Source organism: Lampetra fluviatilis, chromosome 34, assembly GCF_964198595.1.
Source record: "Lampetra fluviatilis chromosome 34, kcLamFluv1.1, whole genome shotgun sequence".
NCBI classification, from domain to species: Eukaryota; Metazoa; Chordata; class Hyperoartia; order Petromyzontiformes; family Petromyzontidae; genus Lampetra; species Lampetra fluviatilis.
The window spans coordinates 9,836,825-9,859,881 of record NC_136308.1 but is presented as its reverse complement, the minus strand read 5'-3'; the positions used below and the strand labels follow the sequence as shown (position 1 = coordinate 9,859,881).

Genomic DNA, 23,057 nt, shown 5'->3' with positions numbered 1-23,057 from the left:
ATGAGAGCGAGAGAGAGAGGTGAGAGCCCAAGTCGAGTTGGAAGGGAATCTGAAAGTCGTGGGTTTCATGTGTAAGGGGTTTTGTCAGAGAGTGTCTCACGATTACCCCCTCCCCAACTACCCTAAACCAACCAGACCACACCACAACTCCACAAATTCTCAAACCAGTCCCCCCCACCCTACACCGAAACTGCGTGAGCGTCCCTGAATGGTTACCAATTAAGCGGTGGTCAATTCGAGCGTCGTGAGCGGGAAGTGAAGGCAAGCTCCCCTACTTCACTACTACACCCGGTGAGTAAGAGATGTTTGCTGTGTGTGGGGGGGTGTGTTGTGTGTGTGTCGTGTGCGTGTGTTTGTTACGAGTACGCGCATGGGGTGTAGTGTTTGTAGTGTGGGTACGTGTACCGAGTATATTGCGAAGTGGTATGCGTGTAGTTTGTGTGTCTGTGTGTGTTGTAGTGGGGAGCGGTAGTGTAGCGGTTAGCGCGCTGCGCTGTGAACCCGGCCACCCGAGTTCGATTCCCTCTCACGGCCAACACCACTGAGGATTATTTGAACCGATCCTGGGCATCCCCTAGGTCGACTCAGCCTCAAATGAGTACCCAGTGCGGTGTGTAGTAAACATCGCCAGTGGGGAGACAAAGGCGGTCGGGCGTGGTGCTAGCCAGCCACCTCCTCGTGTGCCGTTCCGGCTTTCGTAGGTGCTCGTTGACAGCACTTGCCCCAACAGTCTGTTAAAGCTACACGGGGGATCTTTGTCTTTGTGTGTGGTGTTTCGTGTGTCTGTGCGTATGTAATGTACGGATAGGGTGTGTGTGGTGTGTGTGTGTGTTGTGAGTGTGCGTGCAATGTGTGTGGAGTGTTGTGTAGGGGTGTCTGAGTGTATGTGGAATGCGTGTGTGGGTTGGGTGAGGTGTACGTGATTACTTGTAGTGTGTGTTGTGTGCTGTGTGCATACTATGTTTGTGGATTGTGTGTCGCGTAACATGCGTGCGTGTGTGTGTGTATTGTGTGTACCCTGTATAGTGTATAGCCTTCACAGTATTGTGTGTGCTTAGTATATGAGTGTGTGTGTGTGGTATGCGTGTGTATACATCGGCCTATATATAGACACTATTTGCCTATAGGTATTGTGGGTTTAATACGTGGCGTATGCGTTCGAGTCCCGGGCACCGTTCCGATCAGTGCCGATTATAGTCATCAGTTATCTGAACCGGCATATAGAACATCAGCATTGGGAAGACAAAGGCGGCCGGGGAAGACAAAGGCGGCCGGGAAATACAAAGACGGCCGGGCGTCCACACACCACCCTCCCTATCGTCAGCCGCGCCCACCAAAATAGATGTTCGCTAACAGCACTTGCCCCAAAAATATATAGAAGCTATAGGGGCATCTTTGGCAATGTTAAGTGTGTGCGTGCCTAGGTCGACTCGGCCTCAAATGAGTTACCTGGTACGGTGCGTAAACATCGGGGAGACAAAAGCACTTGCCCCGACAGTCTTGTTACAGGCTATACGGGGGCTCTTTGGTTTTGTTAAAATCGCATGGGGGGTGGGGGAACCGTTTAAAAAACCGGTTACCGGTTTGCCTCGTGGTGTAATGGTTAGAGTACAGGACTTGCTTCCACCTCCCGGCTCGGCAAGTTGTAACAGTGGCGTGAGCCGGGCGATTTGCGACACTGCAGCCTGCACCATTGTCACTGAGAAACGAGGGACAAAACAAATTATTTTGAAAACGGTAATCGATTACGAAAAGGGTAATCGATTATAAAATCGTTAATCGATTATGAAAACGATAGTCGGTTATGAAAGCGGAAATACATTATGAAGACGGCAATCGATTATTAACAACGGTAATCGATTATGAAAACGCTTACCGGTTTTTGTATAATGACCCATGTATACAATGGTTATGTGTGTATAGGTAATAATGGTATAGGGCTGTATGTATATATACACACGTGTATGGTAATCGTGGTTCAGGTATGTGTATATAGGTAAGTGGCATAGGTGTGTAGGGAATGGTGGTATAGGTGTGTAGAGGTAACACTGGAGTGGCATGGGTCTGTGCATATATAAATAAAAGCCTGTACAGGTGTGTATATGCGTGTGTAAGTGGTCTAGGTGTGTGTGTGTATGTGTGTGTGTAATAGTGGTTTAGGTGTATATATAGGTACTAGTGGTCTAGGTGTGTGTGTGTATATATATAGGTACTAGTGGTCTAGGTGTGTGTGTGTATGTGTGTGTGTGTGTAATAGTGGTCTGGGTGTGTGCGAATGGTATTTGCTCCGGGCAGGTAAGCGCTGTTTGCGGTGTCATTGAGCAGCGGTTTGAGTTTTCCATCATCATCATCAGCTCAGGCTGCTGCTGCTGCAGAGTGAAGGGCTCGGGTGGGATGATGGAGGGGAAGGGGGTCACGTAGCAGTGGTGGTCAATTCACAACCGACTGCAGAGAGCGAGCGAGTCACAGACAGACAGTGGTGTGGCCTGAACCTGTGTGTTGTGCGTGTGTGTGAGTTTAGCTTTGTGTGTGGTGCTGGCCACCCACTCCCTCGTGCGTTATGCTGGCCTTCATAGGTGCTCGCTGACAACAGCATGGCCCAACAGTCTGTTGAGACTATACGGGGGATTTTTGTATTGTTGTATAGTCTTTGTGTGTATGTGTATATGTGTGTGTGTGTCTTTAGGGTGCGGTAGTGTCGTAGTGAGCGCGCCGCGCTATAACTCCGTCCACCGGAGTTCGATTATCCAAATCGGTCCAGGGCCCTGCCCTAGGTTGACTCAGCCCCAAATGTGTATCCTGGCTACGAGGTGTAAACATCGCCACCCCCGCTCCCTCGTGCGCCGTGCCGGCCTTCATAGGTGCTCGCTAAAATGGCTTAACCCAATAGTCTGTTCACAGGCTATACGGGGGATCTTTGTCTCTATGTGTGTGTGTCTGTGTGAATTTGCAACTGTGTCTTCGTATGTGCCGGTATGTGTGTGTCTGCGTGTCTTGAGTGTACCTGACTACACGTCCCGGTTGTCCCCCCCCCAACACAGCCGCTCCCTCCACACTTTGTATCTCGGTCACCATCTTTATTTGTTTATATAACGTACAGTAAGGGATCACAGTCGGCATCTTTTTTTACAGTGGACGGCTGTCAGGACCCCCCCTACCAACCCGCTCACCTGAACCCACCCCACTCACCTGCACCCACCCCGCTCACCTGCACTGGCCCCGCTTACCTGTAACCATCGCGCTCACCTGCACTGACCCCGCTCATCTGTACTGACCCCGCTCACCTGTACCCACCGCACTCACCTGTACCCACCGCGCCCACCTGCACTGACCCCTCTCACCTGTACTGACCTCGCTCACTTACACTGACCCCTCTCACCTGTACCCACCGCGCTCACCTGCACCCACCCCTTTCACCTGCACCCACCCCTCTCACCTGTCCTGACCTCGCTCACCTGCACCCACCCCACTCACCTGCACCCACCGCGCTAACCTGCACCCACCCCGCTCACCTGCACTGGCCCCGCTCACTTGAACTGACCCTGCTCACCTGTCAGATTTTCGACATGTACAGACCTATCTCCTGTACAGCTACCCACATCACTCTTGCAAATGAGTCTCACCTTGTCTCTTGAGTTGACACCTGGTTAAATAAACGCAACGTGTTTGCTCTCACGTGTATAGCTCACTCATCTGTACAGACTTAAGTCCTGTACATATGCTATAGTCTGTATTGGTCACTCACATGTACAGACGCATCTCCTGTAACGCTCACAAGATAAACGTATCTCCTGTACAACTAATTACCTGTACAGTTCAGTGTACAGGCCACTCTAACATGTTCAGAAGCTGCTCACTTGTACAGTCGTCTTACCTGTACAGGTCACTCACATTCAGGCCCTGCTCACATGTACAGACAACACTCACCTGTACAGCTTTCTCACCTGTATATCTCATTTACACGTACAGATCATTCCACTGTAACTCTCACTCACCAACACACCCTTGGTTACCACATACCATTCCAAACGCACACAGGCGCGCACACACTCGCCCACAGGTATATCCAGGAGCATACGTTTGAACACATACGCACATATGCATACACCTTGGTACACACACATGTGCACACGGGGCAATTCACGCACACCGGCTTATACATCCAAACATAGGCAAGAGCATTCAGAGGCATACACTCACACAGGGCACATACAGGCACATATATACACACACACACCGAGACAAACATAACACCAACAGCCGTTCGCCCGTGAGTGGTGTTGACGTCACCAACGCGCTTGTGCCAGACTAGGTGTACATTGAGGTCATGTGCAGTGTCGAAAGCTCGCAAGCAGGAGAACGCGGGACAGACCCAGGTGACATGGGTTGACTTCCCGAGATGATTGGCAGATGCACCACGTGCTTTCAACTATGCCAACTTGATTCATTTTTTCCACCCGGCGCACCGCTCATTGTTGTGAGCGTCGCTCCTCTTACCCTCCGCTGTTGTTTGAAAGCCACGGCCTCCAACTGCCCAGTAGCATCCCTCTCACAAGCCTCCTCCACAGAGGCCGATCTTGACACGGCTGGTACTTACTAGCCATCAGGTAAGACCAATCAGCTCCACATCCTTCTGTACCACGTGAAAACCACGCACGCACACACAACTCGGGCACACATTCACAGGAATAATGACAAATGTCCACCATATAGCCTGAACAGACTGTTGGGGCAAGTGCTGTTCATGAGAACCTATTAAGGTCGGCACGGCAGACAAGGAGGCGGCTGGCCAACACCACACCAGACCGCCTTTGTCTCCCGAATGTTGTTGTTTACACACCGCACCAGATAATCATTTATGGCCGAGTCGACTTAGGGGAGTCCCAGGACGGTTCACATTTCCCCCACATACAGGTATACATACACACACACATATGCCCCCACAACAACCGCCACTAAGTGGCGGTGACGTCACCACGGCGCTTGTGCCAGGCTATGTGCACGTTGAGGCCACGTGAAGTGTTGAACGCCCGCCGGCTAGAGGTCACGGGGCAGACCCAGATACCACGGGTCTACTGACTGAGATGACTGGCCGATGCGCCACCTGTGCCCCCTACTGTGCCAACTTGCTGTGTATTAGCCGCCCAGCGTGCCGCTTGTTGTGAACGTCGCTCTTCTGCCCTCCGTTGTTGGAGGGCGACTGCCTCCAACTGCCCAGCATCGTCCTTCATGAGCCTCCTCCACAGAGGCCGATCTTGACACCGCTGGTACAAGTCATCAGCAAGTCCACTCAGCTGCACATCCTATTGTACCACGTCACTCCATCTCTTTTATAGCCCATGCCGCACCCGTTTAGCCCCCTCTATCCAGCCAAACAAAATATGGTTAGACATGTGGTGGCTGGGCATCCGGGCTACATGACCCAGCCTACGCAGCCTTTCCTGCTGGAGGAGCTCACCGATGGGACTTTGTCCAGATCTTTCAAGGATTTGTGAGCTGCTCACACAATCCAGCCTGGTTATACCCAGGATGGATCGTAGGCAGGTAAGCCTAAATGGTTCTAACCGGCAAAGATGTTCCATTAGGGGGGTCCACGTTACACAAGCGTAGAGAAGGGAGGGCATGACTGTAGCCGATAAGACCTGAAGCTTCATGCGGAGTGACAGACCAGGTAGCTTCCACAGCGTTATGCAACCGATAAAAATATAATTCTGCTTGACTGATTTGGGGTGAGACTTCTACTGCCAAATCGGAGCCGGTCATGAGCACACTGCCCAGGTATGGGAAACTCTCCACTCTCACCACAACTGCCACACCAATTGGGAGTTGTGGGGGTGGAGTGTTCGTTGGTACAAAATACCCAGGCAGGTGCTTAGTTTTGGTTGAGCTGATGGTAAGGCCCCACCTCTTAGTGCCACGCTCCAGGTTCAGTAGCAGCACCTCCAACTCCTCCTCTGAGTGAGCAGCAATTACCAGATCATTGGCATACGTAACATGGTTGACCAATAGGGAGCCATCCCTTGACTGCACCCGGGTATCTATCAGCCTCCCATTATATCTGTACCAAATGGAAATTCCTCCGGTACAGCCATGGAAGGCTTCACGAGCTACATGGTCTAAATAGATATTAAATAATGTGGGAGCCAGAGGACATCCCTGTCGCACCCAAAGGTGAACAGGGAATGGCTCCGACTCCCGGCCACGTAGTTTTAACTGGGCCCGCTTACCATCATGAATGTCCTTTATGATCCTGAGCCGAGAGTCAGAGACTCCGAAAGTATGAAGAACAACCCAGAACCCAGGCCTACCGATGGTATCATAGGCCTTGACCAGGTCAATAAAGCAGAGGTGTAGGTCTTGTTGGAATTCCCTACACCTCTGCTGCAGCAGACAGACAGAACTATGGCATCTCCTGCAGGACCACCCTTTCCTGAAACCACACTCAGCGTGCATGACAAGGTGATGTTGAATAATCCTTGCCAGGACCTTTCCCGGCCCACTGAGGAGAGAGATGCCCCTGTAGTTGCGGTTTGTGCGGTCCCCCTTCCACCAGGGTATCCCTCCAATCCTGCAGAACCCAACCATTGGTTCAGACTGTTATTATGATGTCATGTAGGGCAGTCTGTGCTAAAACGCCACCCACCCTCAGCATTTAGCTTGGGAGATCATCTCTGCCTGGTGCCTTTCCTGGACTCTGGATCGCCTTCAGTACTTCCTCAACAGATGGCACCTCAGCCAGCCACTCACAGGAGGTGACGACTTCGTCCAATATTTGAGGCATCGCAGCCTCAGCAGGGTCATCCCTACTTTGCCCCATGATGTTTTCCAGGCTGAGGAATTTCACCCTCCCCCAAGACCTCACATAAATGCTCAGCAAATCTGCAAACCTGTTCCTGGGGGTCGGAGATTGGATCACCGTTCTTTCCCCTAACGATGGTAATAGGTGTGGCGTTGCAAGTTTTTTTCATTGAATTAAAGAGCGATTTGTGATCGCGGGCCAGTGATGCAGATTCCATCTCCTCAGCAAGCCGTGACCACCACCCATCTTTGCAGCGCCTCACGGCTCTCCGAACCTCCGAGCGAAGGCTGCGGTAAGCCGCCTCATTTTCTGACGTGGGATGCTGTAGACGAAGAGAGTGGACCTGTGGCTTTTTCTCAGCCAGCCTGAACACCTCTGTCAGGCTGGGTCTCTGGGGAGGTCTGGACCGTGTACCCAACGCATTCATTGCAGCTGCATGAGCCACAGTCCTATACCTCACCCATTTCCCCTCGACATCAGGAGGAGTGGGGGACGATGCCAATCCCAGCTGCAAGCAATGATGAAATTCTCGCTTGCAACTTTCATCAGCGAGCTTAGACCAGGCCGCTATGGGTTTGCACAGGGTCCTGGGTGTACACCCACCACCGGAGTGGTAGAATGGCAGGCGCATCTTACAGATGACAAGTCGATGGTCAGTAGGCAGATCAGCTCCATGGTAGGACATGGGCCCGCATCCGCTGTTCCATCACTATATAGTCCAGAAGATGTTTCTGCTTGTACCTGGCATGTATCCATGATGTTGTGTAGATGCGCTGATGTCGGAACAACGTGTTGGTAAATACAAGCCCATGGGCTGCACAAAAGTCTAGCAGCCTCCTTCCGTTGTTATTGAGCTGATCTGGCCCCGTGCCTTTCAATCACTCCAAACCAGGTGCCAGCATCATGACTACCTCGGGCATTAAAGTCACCCAACAGGATGACTCTATCACGAGGGGCCACATTAGCTAACACCTGTGACAGGAGGTCAGACGGTACCGGTCCAGTTCCCGACAGAGGAGTGGCAGCCTCTCCTCCGTAGTGAGCGTTTGAACATTCCACGTGGCCACCCGCAGTGGCTTTTGCTGCTTCTCGAGGAACCCCGAGGGTAAGGATTCAGTCTCCTGGCTCTGCCAAATGGGGTTTGGCCAGGAGACGTCATAGACGCCTGTCCCCTCTGTGTGTATGGTCCCGCACCCACGGTAACACAGGCACACACACCTGCTAGGGCTGTATACTTTGCGGCTGGCATACCTGGGAATTTGCCCAATCTTTATTTCTGTACACACATTCAAGTGGATTCTAGATATACATAACTCTGCTACATTCCCGAACGTAACATTGAATACTCGGGTACAATATTTACGCGAGCTGTTCTTTTGGCTGTCATCGTCGTGACCCAACATCTCAAGTACGAAAACTGTGACGAAAAAGATTAGTAAAATAGTAAAATATGATACTCCATAATGGTCGCGAAAGCCTACGTGTTAAACCAAATGTAATACTGTTATACATCCCTACGTCAATCCCCAGATTGAGGAAGTCCTCCCCACACCACGCTACTCGTGGAGGTAGGGGGGGTTGTTTGACCATACTTCACCGTGTTAGTGCTGGCTGGTGAAGGGAGCGCGCCCAGGTACAAGCCAAGCGGGTTCGCTTTTTGCGATTTCGCAGCTAACCTGTGGCCACCCAAAATTCACTCTATGCGGTTTGAATTCACTCGTATGCAGCTGTGCGGTCGGACGTGGGACAACATTGTGTGTGTGCACTGTGTGTATGTACTGCGTGTGTACTGTATGTATGTACTATGTGTACTGTGTGTGCACTTTATATGTACTGTATGTACTGTGTATGTACTGTGTTTGTGTACTGTATGCATGTACTGTGTGTGTACTGTGTGTACTGTGCATGTACTGTGTGTACTACGTGTACTGTGTGTGTACTGTATATGTACTGTGTGTACTGTGTGTATGTACTGTGTGTGTACTGTGTGTGCACTGTGTATATGTACTGTGTGTACTGTATATGTACTGTGTGTACTGTGTGTGTACTGTGCATGCACTGTGTGTGTACTACGTGTACTGTGTGTGCACTGTGTATATGTACTGTGTGTACTGTATATGTACTGTGTGTATGTACTGTGTGTGCACTGTGTATATGTACTGTGTGTACTGTATGTGTACTGTACAGGTTACTCGGCAGGCAACTGTCTCCTCGTGCGGTTTCGCTTTGTGCGCCCCTCTTTTTTGGAACTCATCTACTACTACTACCACCACCACTGCACACAGCGAGGGAAACCTGTACGCACACACATCAGTCGCCACTGATGTTAGGCATGGCCGGGAATTGAACTCTGCTCGGGTCTGGAGATTAACAGGGCAGTGCGCTAATCACTGCTCTACCACTCAACAGGCTGCGCGTTAATGAATCCGTTAATGTATTTATGTATTGCATGTGAAAGTGTACAACCATTTTGGCAATCCACTGCTGGATGAGCGCCTCCCCCACACCGCGTAGCTGGCGGGGGTTATGCGACCAGGCACACATATAACAATGATATAACGGCTGTAATGTATCACGTATATATTGTTTGGCTCTTGCTGTTATTCGTTTATTGTATGTCATGCTGTTGTTCTGTTCGAGTTCATGTGCGGCTCGACGACCGTGAACAAAGAACTTCACAGCTCATCGGGCTCTTCCAGCTGAGAGCAAATGTCTGTGTATGTTTATGTCCACGCAAAAACGGGTGTGCAGCAACACCGTAAAACAATTGCAAATTTACCGCAAATGCCAAACCCCATAAATGCACACCGCTTACGCCGCACAGTGTATCGGTTTCTTGTTTCACAATGGAAAATATTGACACTGATTATATGTGTATTTTAAAAATTTAATAAAGAGTAGATAACATGACGGGCAATTATTAAGCGTATTTACATTAAGACGGTTCTGGCAACAAATCCAAGTTTATCCAGATAGTCTGATTAAGGGGGAGTGGTCCTTGAATGTAATACGCATGTGGCATTGTTTGACGTTGACATCGTGGAGAGGTATAAGATGTTTGTATGTTGAACTTCTTTCGCGCCGCATGTAGCCAACCGTGCTAATCGGAGATGCGATGTAAATTCAACAGAGCACCTGTACGCACATAAGTACGCACATAAATTCAAGTCTTGTGCGTGACAGCGATATGTTCAGAAGCACAATGCCATTGTTTGAGGTCTTCTGGCCATGACGAGAGGGCTCCAGCAGAGATTTCGTGTGGTTTTGCTGTTCATCCTCCATCGAATGACCGCAGACCACGGTGGCTTACTTACATGGTCCACAGTTTTGGATGCATGCCCACATTCGCACTCCTGTGGCCATGCCTTTCATTTCCCATTGAGGAGGAGCAGGTGCAGCACAGCAATGGTGTCCCTGCAGTATGCTGTGGTAATAGAGGCGAAAGAGCAACCCTGCAGGCACCTGCTCGTGCCACTGCTGGCGGAAGGGCCTCCACTTTAGAGTGGTAGCTCTGGAGATAAAAGCATCTCTTTACAAGAGGGGGACATTTTAGCCTACTTTTCCATACTTGGCCATACGTCTTCGAAGAGTTTGGCAGTGTCCACGATTTTTACACAATTTATACGACTGGGTGGACAGAGGCAGTCGTGCAGCTGTAGGCATAAGTACACCAAAGCAAAAGCGCGTGGCTCCAAAAAAGTCAAAGGGACGCAGATTCACTTAAAACAGCCAATCCATGTCTCTGTTCTCTCATTTCATTGACATCTCTATTTTGGTCTGCATTTCTCACATATCACTCAATCCATTTCTCTTGTCTATATCTCTTCCGTCATCTCACTAGGATTTCGTGGATTCATATAGGGGCCCCCAAAATAAGTTATACTCGGGGCACCCCCCCCCCCCCCCCCATTTCTTTTCGGCACTGAGCGGACGCCCCATTGGCCACTCGTTGCCGAGGTTCATGGTTCGAATCCAGCGGCCGCCCCGGTCATTGCTGCAGTTGTGTAATAACCGTGACGACACCGCTACGTGCGTCGTCTGCTTCACTCAACGACGTCATTCGCAAGAGGAAGGCCACTGTGCGTGCCGGCGTCAGGTTCCATATTTTGGCAAATTGCTCAAATGGGATTATAAGCGCACAGCAGAAGTAATCATTGGCAGCCTAATGCCCAATACCCCTGGTCAGAGACTCAACATGGCCTCCTGAGTTCAGATATTGCAATAAACCACCCCTGCGATGTTACATGCCCCATGTGATTCCCCATTGTCTCTCGTCGGCGTGTCTCACGTCCCTCGCCCCGTGTCTCCCGTGTCTCGTGCTCAGAGCCGTCTGCTGCCCTGGCTCGGCTGTTGGCAGCTCCAGGCGTCGTCGGACATGACGCGCACCCTCACCGCCGCTCTCCTGCTGTGTGAGTAACGCCCCCACCACCCTTCCCCGCCCCTTCCACCACCCCCCCCCCCAGGCCGCACCTCCTCGTAGCGCGTTGTGCAGACTCCTCCACCACCCCGTTATCTCAGGTAAACAGGCGTCTGGATGTCACCACATCTGAAGTCGTTGTGCAAATATTTGGACATGCCGTATTGACTTGACTTTCCGGGGGATGATTTCAGAGGTGGGGGGGGGGGTCACAGGGAAGAGAGGGAGAGGAGACCGCAATATGAATGAAATGCAAATAAAGATTTATCATCAAGAAGGAACAGTGAGTCATTTCCCCCGACCAAATTATCTGGAATGTGCCCGATCTTGCAGGATCTCACAAGTTTAGCAGGATCGAGCCTGAAAAGTACTTTGACAGGAGACTGCCTCCTATCAATATCAGATGTTATAGGCTTAGGCTGTGAAGTGGCCAGAAGATGGAAGCCAAGAGCACGGGTAGCTGAAGCGAGTTCCAGAGGTAGGATAGTACGTAGAAGGGAGTAGAGTGACATGAGAGGGGAGAGAAAGGAGAGTGTCCGAAAGGGAGTAGAATGAGATGAGAGAGGAGTGGTAAGAGAGTGCATGGAGGGGAGTAGAGTGAGATGAGAGGGGCAGGGACGAGTCCGTAGAGGATCTTGAAGACTGAGTGCAATCATTCAGAAGCATACAAGGACGTTTTATTTCTAAATATGTAAATTAAACTTCTTCTAGAATGAGATTGCATTATTGTTGAATTAATCACGCGGAATTCATTGGATGATAATTTCAATTGAGATTGTTCATCCCCCCCCCCCCCGCATATCTTCTGTCCCACTCACGCCCACCCTGCTATCACGTCCACCTCCTCCACGTGATTGTCCCGTGCGTCCGGGCTGCCGCAGCAGGCATGGAATGTTTGACTTAGCCCCAGGATCCTGGCCCCGGTGCCTGGCACCTCGTTGCGCTCGAAGCTTAGCCCTCCGGTCGTTTCGTCTTGGTGATTCATGAACAAATAGCGCGGCTCTACTCCAAGCCTCACCTTTGCACCACCCCCCCAACCCCCCAACCCCTGCACCCACCCTCTATGGAGAATTCAGGTGCTCGAGTGAGTGACTGTGGGTTCAAGTTAAGTATTTTTTTTCATCTTCCAAGTTTCTTGAGGACCTGGAAACCTCTCTGAATTGTCAGCTGCTGTCGAGATGTAAGGACACATTTGAGAAAGCAAGCGGGTGTGGAACCGCGCCATCAATGCTGATGCAGGGCAATGGCGGAGCCAGGATTTTCAGGTAGGGGGGCAACCCCTCCAGCAATGAAAAATTATATGAGTTGTTAGTAAGTAAGGACTTGTCCCTTGCTTTTATTCGATGCGTGTGCGGCGATGGCGGAGCCATCAATTGAGGGTCGAATTCGAACCGTGTGTGATCGGCATCGCGCTCGCTGAAGGTGTTTACCTTCAGGGAAGTCGTGTACTGTATAACTGCTTTGCCGTTACTTATTGCAAATTATGGACTCAGACCAATGTCCTGTCATCTCATAGAGTCCCTGGTACGTAATAATATGCTACACAGTGGCAGTGGGGGTCGCAAAATGCCGATTTATTACTAATAAACCCCAATGATCCGATCGAAATTAGGGATTTCGATCGCATCATTGGGGGGGGCACGTGCCACCCCACCACCCCACTGGCTCCGTCAGTGATGCCGGGGGGGAAGAGAGTTGGCTGCTGATCGCAGAGCGCGAAGCGCAGCCTTGGAGACTGGGAATCCCCCGCAACTTTTGAGAAAGAGGCGAGGGGGCGGCAGCTGAGAAGGAAACGTCTTGCTGCCACCTGCTGCTGCTGCTACTACTGCTGCTGCTAATGCTCCTATAGCTGCTGCTGCTGCTGCTTTTGCTGCTACTGTCACCTGCTGCTGCTGCTGCACGCGCCCAACGCAGTTGCGGTGGGCGAGCGCGGCCGAGCCAGGGCCCGGGCCTCGTGAGCCACCCCTCGGACTCGTCGACACGGGAGCGAGCAGTGAGCTTCATGTCCGCCCGTCGCGCCCGCGATCAGTGCTGGAATCTCTATCTGCGATGCTGGAGTGGTCGTCGTACTCGGATACGAGGGGGATTGCCGAGAGAGAGAAGACGAGGGACCGCCCTGCGGTGGCACGGATCGAGAATGTGGACATTGGCTGAGAAAATGGAACGAAATCTGTCAAAGCGCGCAAAGGTGGAAAGGTGCACGCTCGGAATTTCACTGAGTGACAGATAGAGGAACGCACTTTGTGTTGAGTGATGAAAAGCAAGTGAGCTTTTGCAGGACATGTCGCTAGAAGGGATGGTGGGCCTTCATTGCGTCTGACGATGGAATTGCAGCCAAAAACTAAACTAAAACGTTTTATTTTACCAGGTAAGGCCCACTGACCTGTATAGCTCTTTATTCAGAAGCAACCTGGCCACAAATGATAGCTCAACGGAGTGGCTTATCAGGTGTAAATGTATAGCCGTCAAATACTCTCGAGGGAAAAAACTAGAGGACCCGGAGAAATATCCACGTGACCACAAGGAGAACATGCAACCTCCAAATATACAGGCATCATCATGTTTGGGATTAAACCCACGACCTCCTGTATACCAGGCGAGGTAGTTAACATCTCGCCACCGTGGTGAGATGTTAACATCTCAAAGGAGGGAACATGCGTGCAAGTTCGCGTTGAGTTTTTGTTTAATTTGTGCTCGTGCACCGCTGCCAACTCAGTATTTCAACAACAAAAAAATGTGGTTTCCAATGTTTGGGGGCTAAAGAACCACATCATTTCTCTGGCTGGCACGGGGTCACGGTGGCAGCAGCAATAATAATCTGAGATTACGCGCGTGACAAGGGTTACGGACGGACAGACACAACGGCGTTGTTGTTTCCGTCATAATCGGACATTGCTGTGTGCGGCAGGCGGTACAAGACGGCCCCCCCACAACTGGTGTGTGCAGCTCAAGGCTGGGCTCTGAGTAAAGGGTCAGGAAGAGGGTCAGAGTTCGGGGTCATAATTAGGGCCCAAGTTGGGATCACGGGGATCGAGTCAGATTGTGTTTATTTGGCAAGCGAGCCGGTGATTAAACCCCGAGTATCGCACCACACTCTTGGTGAGCAGAGACGAGAGGCTTCATGCAGCCTGTGATTTGTCAGATTATTTGCTCGTTCATTAAAGCCTTACAAGCCGACTCGTGAACCTATGAGCAAACATTTGCACGAGCCTCCACCCTCCGTAGGAATTTACGAGGCGCTTTACTCGATTCCCCGGGATACCTGCCGCGGTGTGATCTTGGCACACCAGGCTTGCAATCCAGAAATCGTGGGGAAGTTTCTTAAATCCTTCCACTCGCGGTGTAAATGATGCACCAGATTTTGATCGGCAGGTCGAGCGGAGTGGGGTAAATTGTGGGTACTCTCACGAATTCCACGACGTCTGGCCAGCGTGGAAGAGTAGGCCAAAACTACCCTATCTGAAGGGACTCTCCAATGCTACCTCCAGTGGAGGCACTTCCACCAGCTCTGGCATGAGCAAGGAATTGCAGGGCTGAGCCTTTATAATTTACCCGATGCGTTGTGAGCATGGGATGGAACGTGCACACAAACACATCGGCTGAACAACCTCCCCGACAACACAGTGTAATAAATACACAAATACCGCGCCGCATGTTTTGGCAACACAACATTAAACACGAGCCAGGCCAAAGCTCGGCAACTACGACCATTCACGTCTTGGCGTAGCCACCCTTGCGGCATTGATCACTGCAGGCACCTGGTGGATAAAGCAAAATCACATCTCTGGGAGTTGTTATCCGAAGGCAGGCACCTGTGTCCGTGCGTAGATAAGAAGGGAGGTGCGGTGCTACGTGGGGAGATATGCGGCGGCGATGTCTGCTTGAGATCAAACCCCGGGAGCGCTGGGCTGTGAACAAATCTGGCCGCAGCAGAGGCGGCTGAAGCCAGAACCCGATATCGGAGACTGGTTCAAGGAGCGAGAGGTGCCAGGCTTGTGGACAAGTGCAATTTGCACTTACAGATAGGCAGATGGCCGGGTAGCTCAGAGGTCAGAGCTCTGAGCCGTTACCGCTGAGATCCTAGTTTCGAATTCTGTGATCTAACCAGGTTCTCAAGTGTAGTACATTTCGATGGTCTTGAGCTTGAGCCACCAAAGACTGCACAAAACATCTACAATAAAATGTGGTTTTGCGCTTAACTTGGCTATGAATTCCAGCTCTGAGAATGAAAAATGTCAATCTTTACTGTCTTGTGACGAACAGTCTCATGGCAGAGTGTGTGGGAAAGTGCGACTCTAGTGTGTAAAGGACATAAATGGCACTCGTAATGTTTATAAGTCCATAACATTTTAGTCTAAAAATGATGATGCTCCTTTCCAGCTCTGAGAAATAAAATATCAGTTTTGTCAGGCGTGACGAACGTTACCCTCACATGGTAGAGCGGGAGGGGAAAATATGGAACTCTCCTGTATCTACCAGAGGTCACCTGAAGGCATCACAGAGGTAACTCTGTGGTATCCACTTCCTGGGCCCTTCTCAATAACACGAAAGGTCCGAACGGCTTCGTCATCTCGCGACGCCGATTGCGCAATCGGGATACAACTCGCAAAAAGTGACAAAACATTTCCCCCCCCCTCCCCCACCAGCAAAAAAAATGACAATTACAGCAGCGGCATTGTTAGAGGAAATTACAATTACATTGAGACTGCAATTCATTACGAACGACGCAATCACAATGGTACATGACCCCAGGTCCGGCGAGGTGCTGTGAGTGTACGAGCCGGTCTCTTTGTGCTCAGCTCGGCTTTGTCTGCGTCGCGACCGAGAGGAGAAGCTGGCGGACTCTCGTGATCGGTGAATAGGGGGGGGGGGGGGGGGTCGGGGGCGCAGGAGACATGCGGGCAAGCGGAAAGCGGAAGGTGGAGGGAGGCCCGCTGGTGATCATGTCGACGTACGGGTGGACGGAATGCATAGACGGATGTACGGACGGATGGATGGACAGGCAGATGGACAAACGTGGACGGAGAAGGACCAGATCCACAGACGCGACAGACTGGCAGGCAGAGTGACAGAGTGACAAGGTGAAGAACATGACACAGGACAGGCAGATACAGATGGACAGATGGATATGCATGCCAATTGATTGACGGACAAAGAGACGACAAATGGACAGGCAGAATAATTGACTAACAAATGGGTGGATAGACAGGACAGATCGAGACGGGACAGATGTAAACAGACGGACCAATTGACCGAGAAACAGTACAGACGTAGGTAGCGTAGACAGGACAGGCAGAGAGAAGGAGGAGAGGGAGAGGAAGAGGGAGATGAGACAGATGAACTAAAGGCATGGGCTTGTAAGAGGTGGGGAGAGGAGAGGATCTGACAATGGGGAGAGACTGCGAGTGAGCGAGCGAGCCCGGGATACTTGGAGCTGCGCTCGTGGTTGCCTGGAGAGTCGAGGGCACAGCCACCGTCTCGAGGGGGAGCGCATTGTCCGAGCGACCGAGCAAAGGACGGAACTTGACGTGACACAAGCGGCGCTTTCTCACGCTCCCGCCCCTCGCTCCGCCCCTCGCTCCCCACCTCCCCGAAGCCGCATTGAAGGGCTCTGAAGTAAACTTTTTTCTTTTTGCACTGGAAGTACGGCAGAGCACAAAGCTGGTGCGGACAAACAAAACGACAACTGTGAAATGCGACCACAGTAGTTTGCGGGAAGCTAGATTACCGCGGTCGTTGTCGCATCGTGAACATTTATATTTTGCAGGTGGAAAATTTCGAATTTTTATTACTTCAGCGTGAAAAATCACGTAGAATTATAGCGGACGGACCGTGGAAAATTATATCGCGCGACGAAAGATTCTGTCGCGTCATTGTATTGTGTAAAATGACATCGCACCATCGTACCATAAGAATTTCTATCGCGGCAATCGTAATGCTATCTCCTATTTTCAATGAATACATGTGTACATATGCACGCAGGGGCAGGCATGTGTAGCCTGGCGCAGGGGCAGCAACCAGACCTACCCACGAGCTGCACGGAGGGCAGCTGCCACCCGGCGACGGGCGACCTTCTCCTGGGCCGCGAGGACCGCCTCTCCGCCACGTCCACGTGCGGCATGACCTCGCCACAGCAGTACTGCATCATCAGCCACCTCATGGTCAGGGCCCGCGTCGCACAACCGCGCTCGCATCACTGCACCCGCACCGTCGCACTCGCACAACGATCCCGCATGCCCAGCTACCTTCAAGCAATGGCAGAGCAAGATGTGTGAAAAGCCACTTAGCCGCTTTGATATTGCATGGGGGAGGGGGGGATTAAGAGGGCTATCTCATAGCACATAAACCGGCCAGGTGGCTCAGCGGTAGAGCGAGCATCTAACAACCAGGAAGGTCACAAAGTTCAAATACTCGTTGAGGCTTGACTCAACCCATTCATCCTCTGAGAGACAGGGAGACGAACACGTGTGTTAGAGAATATACGCAAGCTAGAGACTCCATTGTGACCATCAAAACAAAATAGGTGGGCTCGGGCCGGGACGCATGGCATGGAGGAGATGTGGACGGTGTTCGAGCGAGACGAAGGACGCGGTGGCAGCCCAAGGAGGGAACTCGCCAGAGAGATAATCCACAATGGAGACCGAGCGGTGAAATCATCTCGCGACGGATCATCGCATCTGAAGACCGTGAACAATGGCAGCGGACTGCGGAGGCCTTCTTCCAGTAGCGGATAGATCATGGCAGAGGTGTGGACTCGAGTCATGTGACTTGGACTCGAGTCAGACTCGAGTCATGAATTTGATGACTTGCGACTCGACTTGGACTTGCATAACAATGACTTTGTCCCACCTCTGGATCATGGACGATGATGACGATGTGTCAGAGTGTCTCCATGCTGAGCCCATTGATGGAACTCGGGGCGGGAGCTTGGCTTGTATCTCTACATACGACGGCCACTGCCGACTTCCCACAAAGTGGACGGCCGTTCACGACGTCGACGCTGACGTCGACGCCGTTGGCAATCGTCGTATGAGAGCGCGGCCTGTAGGTTAGTCAGACGCGACTGAGCCGAGCTCCTGGAGGCAGCTGTCGGTGCGAGGTTGCGAACACGAGGGACCTCGTCCACCCACAGGCACCCCCGGCTGCCCCGTGTCGCTTCACTGCCGCCACGACGAGCCGAGCTAATGCAGTAAATTGCTCCATGTTTCATTTTTTTCCCCGCCCTCCTTTCTTCCCATTGTTCCCTTTGTCGCCGTGCTCTCTTCATTATGCCGGGCAGCTCCATTGAGCTGCATGGAGCTCATTAGTAAGGGTTCCGCGTGCTCGCTTTGCTGCTCGCACGGATGAGTTGAGGTGGTGGGGGCGTGGGGGGTGGGAGCGGGGGTGGGGATTGGTGCCTGCCTCTAGCGGAGAGGGGTTTGTGGGTCGCTCGGTGATTGGGGGAGCTGTGATGGCTTTGGTCTCCGATCGCCACCGAAGGTTGAAAGTATTTTTCTGTCCGTCCATTGGTCTGAAAAGTGGGGGTCACAGTCACTCTCGTAAGGATGAACCAATGGGAACGTTTCTATGTTGGTGCAGTCACGGTATGGAATCGACCTGTAGGAAGCAAGCCACATTGATCAAAATGACTCTCAAATCTTTGAGGCACAAATCAACGCCAACTGACTTGGCGCTTCCTCCTAACTTGGCGCAAGTGCCACCATTATCATCACTAATTCAAGGCTTCCGAGGACAAGCGCACGCTGGGAAGCGTTAAAGAATCCAGGCGTATGCGTGATCGTGCTCTTGGCGTCATGGTTACTTCACCGCGAGGTGGAGAATCCACGGGGAAGTCGAGCGGGGCTGCGTAACCCTTGGTGTTGGAGGACGCTCCGTGAAAGCAGATTTGCCTCTCAGTGACCTCTGGTCCACACATTGGAGGGCCGCACTTTCGCACCCGCACTGCCATACGACAGTAACTGGTTAATTGCTTGACGTTGAAACTAATATTTTACATTCTCAGAGCTGAAGTTAAGCTAAAGCCCTTCCCCGTTCCGAGACATCTGCAAGTTGCAGGGTGGGATCCCGTTCATCGCTGAATCTCGGAAAGCGGGTTTAGCGTTCTTGTTATTTAGAGAGGCATAGCGCCGTTGTTTTTAAAGACATTGTACTCACCACAGAGAACCGTAGCGCCAAACTGTGCCCCCCACCTTTGATTAGCACGGTTGGCTACGTACTGTGCGAAATAATTTCAACATACATACATACGTGCCATACGCCCTGCCCACATGGCCTTGTAGGAGCCTCGGTACCGATAAGTCAACTTTTTTTTTTAATTCCTTTTTCATTTTCATGATGTACACGTACGTCATCGGAGCTGGAAAGGGTTGAACCAATGTGGTGGGATTTTTTTGTTTGTACAGTCACCGGTGACCGGGGTCGAGACCATCGATTCACTGCACTTGCGAACCCGGTTTAATCACGGGCGGTTGAAACCCAGATTTGAACCCAGGCTCGGTGCTCTGACCCCTGAGGAACCCGGCGACCTCGGCAGGGTTCTTTAGCTGGAGTAGAGCAGCGGCCATCATCCCCACGCACTTCACAACACGGTCATATTTCTCTTGCCCAGCATGGCCCACGCAACCCATACATACAAACGTACATACACGTACAACTCCTATGTTGATCCACTGCTGCGTGAGGACCTCCCCACGCCGTGTGGTTTGCAGGGGGCTCCTCGACCATACTTCACCATGCCGGTCAGTGCGGCTAGGGGAAGGCGGGGGGAGCATTGACAATGGAATGGATTTTACCACTCTGCCCTCTGCTGATAACGTAGCCTCGCAGCAGCCTATAACACCCGTTACGCGCCGCGATCATCCACCCAAGTACTTTTTAGGCTCAAGCCTGCTTAACCCCTGCATACTTCCGAGCACCCAGCGCAGGGATAAAACCCAGGCCCTCTCCCCTCTCGGACCGCCCTGCCTTGCCCCGGGACTCAACCTCAGGGAGCACAAGGGGGTAGCTTTTGGGGTTGGGGGGGGGGGTCACCGGCCTGCGATCGTGGTTTGGGCCTCCAGTGAGCGGCACACATGCCGGGATGACAGCGTTAATATTTAAACACATTCTTGGAAGAATTTTTCTGGGCTTGTTTTTTGTCGTGGCAATATATTCTCTCTTAGCGCGTTAATCTTTGACCCAGAGTGTCTTTAGAACATCTGAGTGTGTTCTGTGTAAACAGCGTGTTCACCTTGAAGCCGGATTTCTTAACGCTTCTGTATGTTGAGGTCTTTTTTTTTAAAGCTAGCACGAAGCCAACGACGCATCACTGAAACAGCGGCGGGACGGTTCCTGCAAAAACAAACACTCGTTAGAATAAAAACGCGTAAGCAAACTCGTGCCCGCATTCCTACCAGAACGGTGAGACAAAGATTACCGTTAGCGAGCACCTGCTACTGTCAGCGAGCACCTATTTAATGGATGCGGTGGCCGGGCGTGGTGCTGGCCACACCGTGGATGCTGGGAGGGGAGGGAGGGCGGGAGGAGGAGGGGGGGCCTTTGGCGGTTGTCCCCCCATGCCAACCGAGCTTCCCGTATTTCAGTTCTTTTGAATCGATGCGAAGTTAGGGAAAAAGTCGTGCGTACACGCCTGGACTATGTAACTCTTTTCACCGTGAGTTTGTTCAGTGTTTAATCAGCGGTACAGGAGCTGATGGAGAGATGTTGGGGCGAAACATATTTGTCATATTTGCCATAATTCCTTTTTTGCTCTGGTTTGAGTCTCCAAGTTTTAGGAAACCCTTTGATCAGTGTGTCCAGTTTTATCTCGGGTAAGTCCCTATTAGCAACACAACATGGGGTGATAGTGGGCCCTAACCCCACCCCAGGCCCTTACGGGCAGAGTTAATACAACCAGTCTTTTTAAACCAATTTTTTAATCGTTAAACATCACAGTGGATAAGTCAAGATTAGAGCAATACCCAAGGGCCCCACATTGCCACAGGTGCCCTGGGCGTACGTAGCAAACGTAGCCACGTAGCCACGTAGCCTCATAGCCGCGCAGGTACAGAAGCAAGCAGGTACACGTGACCCAAGGTGTGGGAAACCCTTGGATGGACGCAGACGGTTTTCATTCCGCTAAATCACCGATGGATAAAAACGCAACTTTATACCGCAAACGTTCGTTCATCTTGGACCAAGTTTACGATAATTATTCTGCACCCCCCACCCCCCTCGCCTACCCCCCCCCCCTCGTTATGGACGGACGTTGCAGTGCTATAATGCACGAACGCGTTCGACGTTCATTTGGAAAGGCGTGTGAAAAAAAAAAAGACCCCGACACATAATAGCGCGTGCGTCAAGATGAGACCGATACCCTGAGCACGGCGAGGGCGCCCTGGGTGCACATAGCAGTGGCAAGGGAGTCGCTCCGCCTGTCCTGGCCCGACAGGTAGCAGGAGCAGGAGGAATGCACGGGTGGGGGAGGGGAGAGGAGCGTCTGGTGTGCTCCAGTTCACCCATGGCTCCCTCGTGTGTGTGCGTGCACACCTCTGCACGCCTTGCGCACTTTCGCTGCAGGAATTTGCCCGCGGCCGCATCGCTCGTTCCACTCTGCACACCCGCCGATCAATCCGTCGGCTTGCGTGCGTGTCTGTGCGTGTGCGCGTACGTGTGTGTTCTCCGTGTGTGCGTGTGTATCTGTGGGGAGCGGTAGTGTAGCGGTTAGTGCGACGCGCTTCTCATTTTGCGGACCAAGTTCGATTCTCGCTCACGGCCACCAACACCAGTAATGATTATCTCAACCAGTCGTGGGCCTCCCCGAGGTCGACTCGGCCTCAGATGAGTACTGGGTGCAGTGGGTAAACATCAGTATTGTGGAGACAAATAGGCGGTGCTCTCACGACCATTATTTGAATTCATAATTAGTTTATTTTAGGTTAGATCATAGTGTAGGTATCACGCAAATTGTAACTCTAACCCTCCACCACCCGATAGAGCCATTCAAATCAAGTTGTCACGTGGGAAAATATGCCAATCGATTCGGTTTATTAGCCTGATCGGTCGCGTCAGACAGGGCACGACTTTTTCTATCGTCGGTTGCCTCCTCGCCGGGTCTCTCTGTGCTTCTCTGTCTGTCGCTGCGGCCCAGAGTTTGACAAGTGGCGTCGAGTCCAATCGCGGTCTCCCTCCCCCCCCCCCCCCCCGAGCACCTTCCACTACTGCTTCCATCACATTGACCCCCGGGCCACGTCTCCGTAATGTCGGCGGTTGCCGTGCTTGATCCGACTCGGTGGCCCTGATTCTTAACCACGGTAACTGACACCGAGCACACACGTGGGACGTGCCTAGCGAAGCCACCCCTTAATTTGCAAGATGCTTTGCGTTCAGAGTCTTGAGCTGATTGGCTGAGCGGCGGCGATACACGACTGCGTCCAGTACGGCGAGAGCAAAAGCAAACGGGCAGCTCACATTTGAAATGCACCCGTGGAAAACAACATCTCAGCGTGCAAGAAATACACAGCAGGAAACGGGTGGGCATGGGAGGGAGGCGAGCAAGCAAGGGAAGAGATGAAAAGAAGCAATTAAGGGGGTTTGAAGGCTCGGAGTTGGAGAGGAAGGTTTTGAAGAGGGAGGCGGTGGAGGGGGGCACGCAGGTGGATTTCCAGAGGGTGGGGCCATGGTGGATTCAAGTGTGGCCACCCACCGGTGGGGCAGTGGCTCTTTGGAGAAAGAAGGGGGCCAGGGTCCGTGGAGCCGAAGGAGTGCGGGGAGAGGGCCGTGACATCAGGCGGTGGAGAAACGTTGCAGAGGGCGGGAGGAGAGGCAGTGCCGACGACGCGGTGTGAACGCAAGGACGAGGAT

The 23,057-nt window shown here is 52.0% G+C and overlaps 1 protein-coding gene across 1 annotated transcript in view; it reads left to right on the top strand.

The window, feature by feature from the left end:
* The window catches only part of LOC144944370 (laminin subunit beta-2-like), a 69,952-nt gene continuing 46,895 nt past the window's right edge, over window positions 1-23,057 (top strand). Inside the window, exons 1-3 of the mRNA XM_078872480.1 lie at window positions 1-291; window positions 11,124-11,208; window positions 17,199-17,377. Coding sequence (XP_078728606.1) covers window positions 11,175-11,208; window positions 17,199-17,377 — 213 coding nt within the window. The 5' untranslated portion in view covers window positions 1-291; window positions 11,124-11,174. The remainder of the gene's footprint in view (window positions 292-11,123; window positions 11,209-17,198; window positions 17,378-23,057) is intronic.